Source organism: Balaenoptera borealis (genome assembly GCF_965194805.1).
Source record: "Balaenoptera borealis genome assembly, chromosome: 5".
NCBI classification, from domain to species: Eukaryota; Metazoa; Chordata; class Mammalia; order Artiodactyla; family Balaenopteridae; genus Balaenoptera; species Balaenoptera borealis.
The window spans coordinates 59,118,585-59,132,088 of record NC_138862.1 but is presented as its reverse complement, the minus strand read 5'-3'; the positions used below and the strand labels follow the sequence as shown (position 1 = coordinate 59,132,088).

The 13,504-nt window shown below is 37.0% G+C and overlaps 1 protein-coding gene across 1 annotated transcript in view; it reads left to right on the top strand.

The window, feature by feature from the left end:
• The window catches only part of SLC9C1 (solute carrier family 9 member C1), a 100,495-nt gene that overhangs the window by 7,697 nt on the left and 79,294 nt on the right, over positions 1-13,504 (top strand). The window contains exons 2-3 of the mRNA XM_082394810.1: positions 806-906; positions 3,617-3,745. Of these exons, the coding sequence (XP_082250936.1) occupies positions 806-906; positions 3,617-3,745 (230 nt within the window). The remainder of the gene's footprint in view (positions 1-805; positions 907-3,616; positions 3,746-13,504) is intronic.

Here is a 13,504-nt window from a genome sequence, read left to right as displayed (position 1 = left end):
TCATTCATATTTGAAAATTAGCTGTCCCACAGATTTCTTCACTTGGAAAAAGAATTTTCAAAGTGATAGGTCTTCTGAATGATTCAGTTACTTTTTAACCCCTTGGTAGGTGTTCCCTTAGGTTTTGTCCAAATGGTAAATTATGCCCAGCTTTTATGAGAAGAAAAGAACACTGTAGAAATCAAAAGAAAGCACATTTTTTGCATCCTTTGATCTGATTAGGAATTGTATTACAAAGAATTAGAAACATTAAACTGAAGGAAATGCTGTGATATTGCTTATTGCACTTTGAAAAAAATTATGAACAAAGTTAAATATTCATTATAGACTTTCTAATGGGTAGTAGGTAATTAGTAATAGGTAGTTAGTTTTTCTCATTATTAAATTATTACACTAATTCCTCATTGTTATCTTGGGAATCAGCCAGGATATTTCATTTAAGTTTAGTAGTTTATTAATCCCTCATTGCAGGATTGCTAAAGAAATGAATATCTGATTTATAGCATGTACATAAACTGCTATAAATATTTTAGTAGGAACACAAGAACCAATGATTTCTAGCAATATTTAGTAAAGATTCTAAGAAAATGGTAGACTTCGTAAAAGAAGTAAAGCATGAATTTAGTGGATGACCAATTACACTGATTCTATATGCTTAAGTGTGAAGGAGGATTTCAGTTACAGGAATATAGCAAGTAAGGGGTGGTGCAGTATTTCATTGTCCTCAGTATTAAGAAGTCATATCAAATTAAAGTTCTATAAATGTGGTATTTCACTGCCTTTCAATAGACATATTTTTTTGCAGCATTTTTGAACCTACACTTGAAAGACTTTCCAATTCCTCTCCCTGTGATACTATTTTTATTTGGATGCAGTTTTGAAATGTTAAGTTTTACATCTGACCAGGTGTGTATAGTAAATATGAGTATTTTATATATCTGACTATATCTAAGATTCATATAAATACAAAGATGGCTTAAGAAAATTTGTAAACATATTTCTTCACTGCTCTGCCAGTTGATAGATGCTTATGATGTGGATAACATCATATCAGCTGTGTAGAAGAAGGAACCAGGCATGAAAGAGCTAAAATCCAGGTAACATAGTCAAAACAGAGCCTAGGTCTGAAACTAGGTAGGCAATTCAGAATGAGTACATGTACAGCTGCTAAGAATGTGAGTAGCTGAGTATTTAATAATAATTCAAAACCTTAGACAAGAAATTGGTAAACAAGATAGAAGTCCAGAGAGACTTTGAGCTACTGATACAGGACTCTAGTAGCAAGAGAATTCTGACATTGAACCAATCTATCGTCTCAGGAATGTTTCATAGGGTTCCCATTAGAATAGAGGCTACTCTCTAAGTGCACCTGCCTTAGAATATTTCAAGAAACATACACTGAACCTCTTACATGGAGTTGGAAGTGAGGAACAAGACAAACTATATAGTCAAGGCATATATAGTATTACTAAATAGTTGGGAAGAGCTGGAGTCAGGTAAAGGAGAGACAATATGCTTACTACAAGGAATATAGAGTGCATTATTGACACATTAAATAGTCCTCTAGCCCAGGGGTTGGTGGCAGAGTGTTTTCTGTAAAAGGCCATATAGTGCATGTTTTAGACTATGAAGGCCATATGATCTCTGTCACAACTACTCAACTCTGTCATTGTAGTTTAAAAGCAGCCATAGACAATACATAAGTAAATTGGTATGACTGTATTCCAATAATACTTTATTTACAAAAACAGGCATTGAGCCAGATTTGTTCCCAGGGGCCATAGTTTGCCAACACCTGCCCTAGTTAATCAGTATATAAATACGAACGTGTGTGAAAATGATTGACTTTCCCAAACAAATTTAACCAGTGATGTTAAAAACCATAATGGAAACCATGTATCCATGCCAGAACCAGAAGCAGATTACTCCTTCATTTGTCCTGAACAGATTTTATAATCATCTGATTTTTGACATAAATGCAATTTTAAGTACTTCTATAAACTTTACTATTTGTCAACAACTCTTTAAAGGAAGGGACCATATGTTGAGAACTGTGAACGGTCTAAGATTTTACTCAACTTTCAATCTAATAATTTCACTTGCCACAGTTTCACGGTCCTGGCAAAAGACACGGGACTCCTGGGCTAGAGACAAAGGACTTTATTACTCATAGCAATAGCAGAAGCCAGAGTATCAGCATTTTCTTGTCCCTGTTCCATGAGCCCCACAGGGAGAAGTAAAGAGGGCAAGGTGAAACCTGCATACACAATGGGTTGCATTATAGGAGAAGAAATCTGAGCTTAGAGAACTTGAATATTTTATGATGGGCAGTGAGCTCATCTGCCCTCTTGCTCCAGAGAGAGATAATATCTTTATAACACTGGACAGTATAGTAAACCTGCCTTTTTCTCTGGAGGGAGACACTTGCTTTATCTTCCAAAGCTGTTAGCCATACAAATATTCTTGAAAGAAGATATTCCTGGAAGAAAAGCAGTCAGTGCCTCCATCCATAGCATACAGAGAAACACAAGAGACCCATGAAGAATCATCTCCCAAATGCAAGGATAGTGCCTAACGCAGTAGGTACTCAGTGTTTCCTTAATGAGTGAATATTGAATGGATGTGTTAACGAACCAAACTGGGTCTGCTTGCCCGCGGGCAGTAAAGCCAATCTACTGACAGTGGGTTGTGGTGAAGGAAAGTGCAGCGTTTATTGTAAGGTGTCATACAAGGAGTACGGGACAGCTAGTGCTCAAAAAGCCTGAACTCCCCGATGGGTTTCAGCAAAGCATTTTTAAAAGCAAGGCAAAGGAAGGGAGTCCCAGGGTATGTGATGAGCTCGTGCACAATTCTCTGTTTGGTTGATGGTGAGGTAAAGTAAAAAGATCAAAAATTGTTGCAAATATTTCCTGGTTCCAGCCAGACTCCTGAAGGGATGTGTTAATTTCTTTCATTTGGTGGGGGGTTTTGCATCTGTAAAACAACTCAGGAAATGTGCATGAGATACTATTATCTAGGTACTTCAGAGAGGACCTAAAGCAGAAGATATAAGGGAGACATCTCTCTGGGGAAGGCCCCAGAGGGTCCTGCTTGGTTACAGATGCCCATATAGGATTTAAAACTATCAACTAAATATTTTATGATAAACACCATTGATTGGTTATTTCATAATCTGCATTACCTTCCTAGTCTCTATCCCTGCTATTCTTCCATACACATCTTCTGTATAATCCATGGCTAATTATGTAGTTTCTGGAAATTGATATGATTGTTTACTCCTTTGTGGATTTTCTGCATGATGATCCATCTACCTGAAATCTCTTTCTTTCTCTTGAATGCCTGAAAATCTCCTACATACACTTTAGTACTTTTGTCAAACTGTTTCTTATATCTATTCTTAAAAAAAAAAAAAATAGGCATAGAGATGTTCATTAACCTTTTGCTGTAGTTGGTAATGATCTGATGCAAAATTATGAAAATCCAAGAGTTAAGACTGTAGCACTTACTATGTTGTGAGTTATCTTTTTATCTTGTGCTAGGCATAGGAGTGCCTGGCATGTATTCCATGCTAATAGACCAACAGATAAATGAGAAAATAACATTTTTATATTATTAGGTCCAAAAATATGCAGAAGCCATACAGTGGATGGATCCACATTTATTTTTTGATATATTTACACCAGTAATTATCTTTAATGTTGCATTTGACATGGATGTTTACCTGCTCCACAAGTTATTTTGGCAGGTAAGAAGTGTTATTTTCAATAATATTATTCACTCATGAACTACTACATGTTATCTATGTTCAGATTTTTTACATTTTTAAAAATCAACTATATTTAGGTATAATTTATATGCAGTGGTATGCATACATTTTGAGAGTACAGTTTGATGAGTTTTGATAAATAGCAACCTATCAAGATATAGAAATTTCCATTATCCTAGAAAATTCCCTCAGACATCTTTGAAGTCAATCCCTCATCAATGCCTCAGAGAGGTAAGTACTGATCCAACTTTCTCTTTTTTAATGATTCAATTTCATTTGATTTACCTTAGAAATTCTATCCAAATATTATGTAATTTTTGGTGCAGATAGTCATTTGCAAGGTCATGGGGTACAAGTGCAAAGACTAACTTTCTCATTACTTGTCATTTCCATATAGTATATTTCTTTTGAATATTAATTCAAAGAGAAAAGTAGGAAATCATTTCTATAGCCTTATTATTAAAGTCTCAAATAGATGCCAGGTGAAAAAATTTGCATAGTGACTATTACAGGCATTATTTTCAAAAGTCATTCCTAAGCAAGATAAATTATATTCAATTAAATTGATTTAAAAATCCATTACATATTGTTTTTAGCAGGTTCTTCAAGATTTACATAACAGTTTCATTGTCTTCCATGTATGACTTAGATTCACAGTCAAAAATAAGTTTTCACTTTGATACCACTGTAGTTTTCTTTTTTCCAAAAGATTTTACTTTTGATGAAGTTCAATTCATCAATTTTTTCTTTTAGAATTTGTGTTTTTATGTCCTATTAAAAATTATTTGCCTAATCTAAGGTCACTAAGATCTTTTGCTATGTTTTCTTCTAGAAGTTTAATAGTTTTAGATTTCACATTTAGGTCTAAGATCCAATTTGAGTTAATTTTTTTATATGATATGAGATGGGTGTTCTGTTTCATTTTTTTTTCATATGGCTGTTCAATTTTTACAAAATCATTTTTCTTCTTCCAGTTTTTTTTTTTCTTTTTTTTCTTCTTCCAGTTTTATTGAGATATAATCAATATAGAGCACCATATAAGTTTAAGGGGTACAGCATGATTTGACTTGCATACATCATGAAATGATTATCATAATAAATTTAGTGAACCTCCATCATCTCATACAGATACAAAATTAAAGAAATAGAAAAAAATATTTTTCTTTGTAATGAGAACCCTTAGGATTTACTCTCTTAACAACTTTTGTATGTAATATACAGCAGTGTTCATTATATTTATCATACTGTTGTACATCACATCCCTACTACTTATTTATTTTATAATTGAAAGTTTGTACCTCTGGACTGCCTTCATCCAATTCTCCCTCTCACACCCCTTCCCACGCTGCCTCTGGTAACCACAAATCTGATCTCCTTTTCTATGAGTTTGGTTGCTTGTTTGTTTATTTTTGAAGTATAATTGACCTACACCACTGTGTTAGTTCCTGTTATACAACACAGTGATTTGATATTTACATACTTTTCAAAATGATCATCACGATGTCTAGTTACAATATGTCACCATACAAAGATATTAAATAGTTATTGCTTATATTACCCACACTGTACATTTCATACCTGTGAATCATTTATTTTGCAACTGGAAGTTTGTATGTCTTAATCTCCCTCATCTATTTCTTTCCTTCTCCCAACCCCCTCTCCAGGTGGCTACCTGTTTGTTCTCTATATCTATAAATCTATTTCTGTTTTGTTACATTTGTTCAGTTAGTATAATACCCTCTAGGTCCATCTATGTTGCCACAAATGGCAAGATTTCATTCTTTTGTGGTTGAGTAATATTCCATTGTGTGTCTGTGTGTGTTTGTATATATATATATATATATACACATATATAAACCACATCTTCTTTATCCATCTATCGATGAACATTTAGGTTGCTTCCATACCTTGGCTATTGTAAATAATGCTGCAATGAACATAGAGTGCACATATCTTTTCGAATGAGCATTTTCATTTGCTTTGTATAAATACCTAAAAGTGGAATTGCTGGATGATATGGTAGTTCTATTTTTAATTTTTTGAGGACCCTCCATACCGTTTTCCATAGTGACTGCACCAATTTACATTCCCATGAATGGTGTGTGAGGTTTCCCTTTTCTCTACATCCTCTCTAAAACTTATTTGTTGTCTTTTTGATAATAGCCATTCTGACAGATGTGAGGCGATATCTCATTGTCGAAATCAGGGATTTGCATTTCCCTGATGATTAGTGATGTTGAGCACATTTTCATATGCCTTTGGCCATTTGTCTGTCTTCTTTGGAAAAATGTCTATTCAGATCCTCTGCCCATTACTTAATGGGGTTGTTTGTTTGTTTTTGATGTTAAGTAGTATGAGCTCTTTGTACATTTTGGATCTTAACCCCTTATTCGATATACTGTTTGCAAATATCTTCTCCCATTCAGTAGGTGATCTTTTTGTTTTGTTGATAGTTTCCTTCACTATGCAAAAGCTTTCTAGTTTCATGTAGTCCCATTTATTTATTTTTGCTTTTGTTTCCCTTGCCTGAAGAGACATAGCCAAAAAAATCTTTACTAAGACTGATAACAAAGATCTTACTACCTGTGTTTTCTTCTAGAAGTTTTTCAGGTCTTACATTTAAGTCTTTAATCCATTTTGAATTTATTTTTGTGCAGGATGTGAGAGAGTAGTACAGTTTAATTATTTTGCATGTAACTATTCAGTTTTCTCAACACCATTTATTGAAGAGGCTGCCTTTCCCCCATCGTATATTTCTCCCTCCTTTGCCGTAGATTAATTGCCTATATAAATGTGGGTTCATTTCTGGGCTTTCCATTCTGTTCCATTGATGCATGTTGCTGATCTCTTAAGCTCACATGCATTTTAACAACCCTGCATTTTTATTACCTCCTCACATTTACTGTTTTTGACATTATATTTTACATATTTTTGCTTTATGTATCCCTTTACTACTTATTGCTGATATAGATGATTTTACTACTTTGGTATTTTTACCTTCCTACTAGCTTTTAAGTGGTTGATCTACTACCTTTACTGTATATTTGCCTTTACCAATGAGATTTTTCCTTTCATAATTTTCATATTTCTAGTTGTAGCCTTTTCCTTTTCACTTAGAGAAGTATATTTAACATTTCTTGGAAAGCTGGTTTGGTGGTGCTGGACTCTTTTAGCTTTTGCTTTTCTACAAAACTTTTCATCTCTCCATCAAATCTTAATTAAAGCCTTGCTGGGTAGAGTAGTCTTGTTTCTAGGTTTTTCCCTCTTATCACTTTAAATATATCATGCCACTCCTTTCTGGCCTGCAGAGTTTCTGCTGAAAAGTCTGCTGACCATCTTTTGGGAATTCCCTTGTATGTAACTTGTTGCTTTTCCCTTGCTGCTTTTAATATTCTTGCTTTAACTTTATGATCATTACCTTGCACTCTTTATCAGGTAGATTGCTTATCTCCACTTCACTTATTCTTCTGGGGTTTTATCTTCTTCCTTCATTTGGAACATATTCCTCTGCTGCTTCATTCTGCCTAATTTGCTGTTTTATTTATATGTATCTGGTAAGTTAGTTACATTTTTCCAACCTTGGAGAAGTGGTCTTTTTTAGAAGTCCTCTGCAACCCAGCAACACACTCTCCTCTCATCGCCAGAGCTGTATCCTCTAGGAGTTCTTCCTATGTGGGCTTTGTGGGTCCTTCTGTTGAAGGAGGACGGCTACTATGTGTATTCTGGTAGATGTGGCTGACCCCCAGTCCGGTTGGTTGCCAGGTCCTGCCTTGCGTGGCTGCTGCCAGCTGCTGGTGGGCAGGGCCAGGCCACAAGGCAGCTGCCTGCAGAGCCCTGGGTGGTCCTGGGGCTAGGGCTGGCCCACTGGTGGGCAGAGCTGGGTTCTGAAGTGGGTGGTTGTGGGACCTGGTATCCTGGGTCTAGTGCCTGCTGCTGGTGGGTGGGCCCAGTTCCTGACCCAGCTGATTACAGGGTCTGGAGTACCCCAAAGTTCATGTTGGCCTGTTGGTGAGTAGGGCTGAACCCGGAGGTGGGGAGCTGAGGGGTCAAAGATGTCTCAGAGCTGGTGTCAGCTTGCTGACGGGCTTGGTGGTTGGGTCCCAGGGCTGGTGTTGGCCTGCTGATGGGCAGGGCCATGGTCCAGGGGGTCCTGGAGCAAGTGCTGTCCTGCTGATCTGGATAGCTTTGGTGCTCTGGTGGTCCCTGGGCTCATGTCCACCCACTGGTGGGTGAGGATGAGTCCTGGGGCTAGTGCCAGCCCACTGGTGAGTGGAGCTATGGCTTAGGTTCTCTGGCTGCAGGGCCCTGAGGGTCCTGGAATTGGTGTGTTGGCCTGCTAGTGGGCAGAGCTGGGGCCTGGGTGGTCCTGGGGCTAGTGCCAGCCCATTGGTGGGCGAGGCTTGTCTAGGGGCTAGTGCCAGCTTGATGGTGGGCAGAGCCAGGTCCCTACAGATGGCTGTGGATATGCAGGGGATCCCAGGACTAGTGCCAGTACATTGGTGTGTTGGGTTGGATCCTAGGCCTTTTGGTGGACAGGGCTGTGTCCCAGGATAGTTGTACACTCAGACAGTGTTAAAGCAATTGGCCTGCTGGTGGGTGGGGCTATATTCTCACCAGATAGCTGCTTGGCCTGAGGCATCCCAGTACTTTTGCCAGCGGGCTGGTGGGCAGGGCCAGGTCCTGGCACTAATAAGCTAGAGGGAAGATTCCAAAATGGCACTTGCTTAGCACCAGTGCTCATGTGGTAGAACAAGGTCCCCCAAATGGCTGCCACCAGTTGTCTATGTCTCCAAGGTGAGCTCCAGTTGCATCCTTCCTCTCTGAGAGGCTCTTTGAGATCAGCAGGTGGGTCTGACTCAGACTCCTTTCAAATCACTGCTTCTGCCCTGGGTCCCAGAGCATCTGAGATTTTGTGTGTGCCCTGTAAGAGTGGAGTATCTATTTCCCACAGCCATCTGGCTCTCCCAAAAGCAAGCCCTGCTGGCCTTCAAAGCCAAATGTTCTAGAGGAATCATCTTCATGGTGCAGTATCCCCAGGCTGGGCAGCCTGATGCAGGGCCTGGACCCCTTCCTCCTTAGGGAGAGCCTCTGCAATTGTAATTATCCTTCTAGTTGTGGCTCACTCACTGTGGGTATGGATCTTGACTATACCGTGTCTCTGGCCCTTCTACACATCTCATGGTTTGTTCTTTTGGGGTTTTTTTAAAGTATAGTTGATTTAAAATATTATATTAGTTTAAGGTTTACAATGTAGTGTGATTCAGTATTTTTGGAGAACATACTCCATTATAAGTTATTATAAGATAATGACTATAATTCCCTGTACTATACAATATATCCTTGTTGCTTATCTACTTTATACATGCTAGTTTGTGTCTGTTGATCCCATACACTTAATTTGTCCCTTCTCCCTTTGGTAACCACTGATTTGTTTTCTATGTCTATGAGTCTGTTTCTGTTTTGCATATACATTCATTTGTATTAATTTTTTAGAGTCCACATATGAATGATACCATATAGTATTGGTCTTTGTCTGGCTTATTTCACTAAGCATAATATTTTCTAAGTCCATCCACATTGCTGCAAATGGCAGAATTTCATTCTTTTTGCATTGGTTGTATAGTGGTGAACATAGGTGCCATCCATTCTTTTTATGGCTGAGCAATAGTCTATGGAATACATATACCACATCTTCTTTATCCATTTATCTGTTGATGGACACTTGGGTTGTCATGGTTTGTTCTTTATATCTTTAGTTGTAGAAGATCTTTTCTGCTAGTCTTCTGGTCTTTCTCCACAAAAGCTACTCTGTAAATAGTTGTCATTTTGATGTGCCAGTGGGAGGAGGTGAGCTTGAGGTCTTTCTACGCACCCACCCCGTCTTTGCCACTGCCCTCTATATTCAAAATTTTTAAAACTTTGCTCCAAATTATAAAACAAAAAAAACAAGGAAAAAGTATAAAGTGTGGGACAAGTAAATTCAGCTCTATATTTTAGTGACTAAACTATATCTTTTCAATTGTCTAGCATGCTGAAGACTCAAGAAAGAAATTATGGAGGAAAAAAGTAACTCCAAAAAATCTGACTGGCAGAACTTAATGCCACTTATGATTTTAACTCTGAGATACTATAAGAAAGCTATTATTAAATATATTAGGTCCAGTAAAAGGAAATTACTGATAAAAGTTGTGTTTCAAATACCCACCTTCTAAAATTTCCCACACCCACACATAAAAGAACAACACAGAGAAGACTACTCACAGAAACAGCAATAATCCTAATTCACAAACTATTATGATTATTTTCTAATCATGTGATATTTGAACCCCTCCAGGAAAGAGCTTGAGGAAAAATACTCTAGATTATAAGCAGGATGTGCATTTCTTTCAAAGTAATCAATACAGTTTTGTAAGTATAAGGCCGTTACCTAAAATACATTAGAATCAAAACTATTAAAATGATTTACACTTGAAACAGAGTCCAGGCAAATGAAATTCAGACAAATTACAAAAAAATGAAATTGAAAAGAATAGAGATATAATAGTAGTTTGAGCTGGTTCTAGTGTTCCCTGTCAAGCCATCTCCTGAGTCTCTGTTCAACTGGGGGGTCAACTGAGGTAGGAGGAGCTAGATGGCTCTGCTCATATGTCTTTTGGTTGGTACTGTTAATATTGGCTATAGGCAATGAGTGTCACTGTACATGTATCTCATTATCCAGGCAATTATTCCAGGCTTCTTCACATGGTGATTTCAGAGTCTCAAACATCAGCGGGAGAGGGCAAACTTGAATTTACTAGTGCTTTTTAAGAAAAAATTTTTATTGAAGTATAGTTGATATATAACATTTTATAAGTTACTGGTGTACAATATAGTGATTCACAACTTTTTAAAGTTATACTCCATTTATAGTTATTATAAAATATTGGCTATATTCCCTGTGTTGTACGATATATCACTGTAGCTTATTTTATGCATAATAGTTTGTATCTTTTAATCCTCTACCCCTATATTGCCCCTCCCCACTTCCCTCTCCCCACTTTTTAAGTCTCTAGTTGTATCACGTTTGCTCTTGTTCAGTCAGTATGGAAGATAGCTACCCAATGGTGTGGAATCAGGGAGCAGAATTACTGCAGCCATTTTTGCAAACAATATACTATGTGATTTATTGAGGTATCAACAGCTATTTGGTGGAAGAACAAGGATTTGGATATCCTGACCCTCAATCCTCTTGTCTCAAAGCCTCATTTTAATTTGTTTCTTTGAACAGGAGTTAGTAATAAAACTCCCTTTACCATCAAAACCTTAAATTGAGAATTCAGCCACCCTAGAGGTAAATTACCTAGGGGACCTTGATTTTCTTTCACCATTCTGATGCTGTTATCAAGCTTTATCTACCAAAGACTCCCTCTCAATAGTGTCAGGCCTCAGTAATGCCATATAAGCACTCTGTCATTGTTCTGTCAATTTTAAGATTGGGTTAGAAATGTCTGATTAAGTGACTTAACCAAAATCACTCAGGACTAGCACCCAGGCCTCCTGAATCAGAGTCCAGTTATTCCCCAACTGGACCCTAACTCTGCAAGAATGTCCCTGTACAAACAAAAGACTAAAATAATCAGAAAGAAGATAGCTTTTAATATTTTAGCTCTTCTGAATTCTCTTTTTCATTAACTGCATTAGGTATGTCTTTCTCCAGTGCCTATTGCAATGCCTCATTGCATAGTAGGTAGTGAATAAATGTGTAATAAATAAGGGGATAAGAACTTGTGCTTTTTCATTTTTCTTGATGTAGCAAAAGCAGAGACAGGAACCTGGGGATTTTATTTGATTTTACTTCTCTGGAGAATTGTTTTAAATGGGAATGATTAGTACACTGCTGGTGGCTGTGTTTGTTGGTAAAACTTATTGGAGGATATATTAGTAATCTCTATGGAAAGTCCCAAAATGATGCATGTCTTTAATTTTACTTATTGAAATTCTAAGGATATAATTAAGGATGTATGATATTGCTGTTTTTAATTTTATATTGGCAGTAAGAGCATTTTTCAACATCATTATGAAATTCTTAGTTATCCATTTTTATTTTATTTTTAAATTGAGATATAATTGACATATAACATTATGTTAGTTTCAGGTGTGCAACATAATGATTTGATATTTGTATATATTTCAGAATGATCACCAAAATAAGTCTAGCTAACATCCATCACCACACATAGTTACAAATCATTTTTCTTGTGATAAGAACTTTTAAGACCTACCCTCTTAGCAAATTTCGAATATGAAATACACTATTGTTAACTATAGTCACCATACTGTATATTGTAGCCCTATGCTTTATTTGTTTTATAACTGGAAATTGGTATCTTTTACCCATTTCACACCTCCAGCCCCCCACCCCACCCCACTGCCTGCCTCTGTTTTCCGTATCTATGAATTTAGTTTTTTGTTTTTTTAGATTCCACATATAAGTGAGATCATATGTTATTTGTCTTTCTCTGTATGACTTATTTCACTTAGTATATGCCCTCAAGATCCACCCATATTGTGGCAAATGGCAAGGTTTCTTTCTTTTTCTTATGGCTGAATAATATTCTATATAGATACCACATTTTCCTTATCCATTCATCCATAGATGGACATTTAGCTTGCTTCCATGTTTTGGCTATTGTAAATAATGCTACAGTGAACATGAGGGTGTAGTTGTGAATTCTCATAGACACTTTAAGGCACAATCACCACATTTTCCCAAGCGCATTTGGTAATAAAATCTTGCTAGATAATCACCACAGGTAGAATAAGAGAAAGTAGAAGGCAATGGTGGGAAGGCAGAAGGCCAGGATCCAGTCCTAGAATAATGGAATGTCCCTTCCCGTCTTTTTTCTGGTCCTCTGCCCTTTCTATACATTCCTTCTATTATTTTGTTTTCTCTTTTTTCCCCTCTTTTGTAACTTCTTTCTAAATTTGTGTTCTTTTTTCTATGTTAATAGGCTATGTCTCAGATTTTTTTTTTTTTGAACTCACTTGTTTATTTTATTTTATTTTATTTTATTTATTTATTTATTTTTGGCTGTGTTGGGTCTTCGTTTCTGTGTGAGGGCTCTCTCCAGTTGCGGCGAGCGGGGGCCACTCTTCATCGCGGTGCGCAGGCCTCTCACTGTCGCGGCCTCTCTTGTCGCGGAGCACAGGTTCCAGATGCGCAGGCTCAGTAGTTGTGGCTCACGGGCCTAGTTGCTCCGCGGCATGTGGGATCTTCCCAGACCAGGGCTCGAACCCGTGTCCCCTGCATTTGCAGGCAGATTCTCAACCACTGCGCCACCTGGGAAGCCCTATGTCTCAGTTTTTATGCATTGTTAAATGTGTATATATATATATATATATATATATGGTATGTATGTATATACCTTCACACATATACATCTATATTCAGTGGCCTTATCAAGAAAATTAAAAGTTCATTTTTTTTCCATTATGGTTTATTATAGGATATTGAATATAGTTCCCTGTGCTTTATGTGTTTATCTATTTTATATGTAGTAGATTGTATAAAAGTTCCTTTTTAACTATAATATGGTATTTCTTGTAACTGGTATTTCTTAGGTCCTAAGAATCTCTTTGCAATATTTGTTCCTTATTTCCAGAGTGGCAATCACATAGTTGTTAAATAAGATAATTTAAAATTTCCCTTTAATGGATTGAATGTGATTCTACATCTCCAGTATCCTGATTATCTGCATT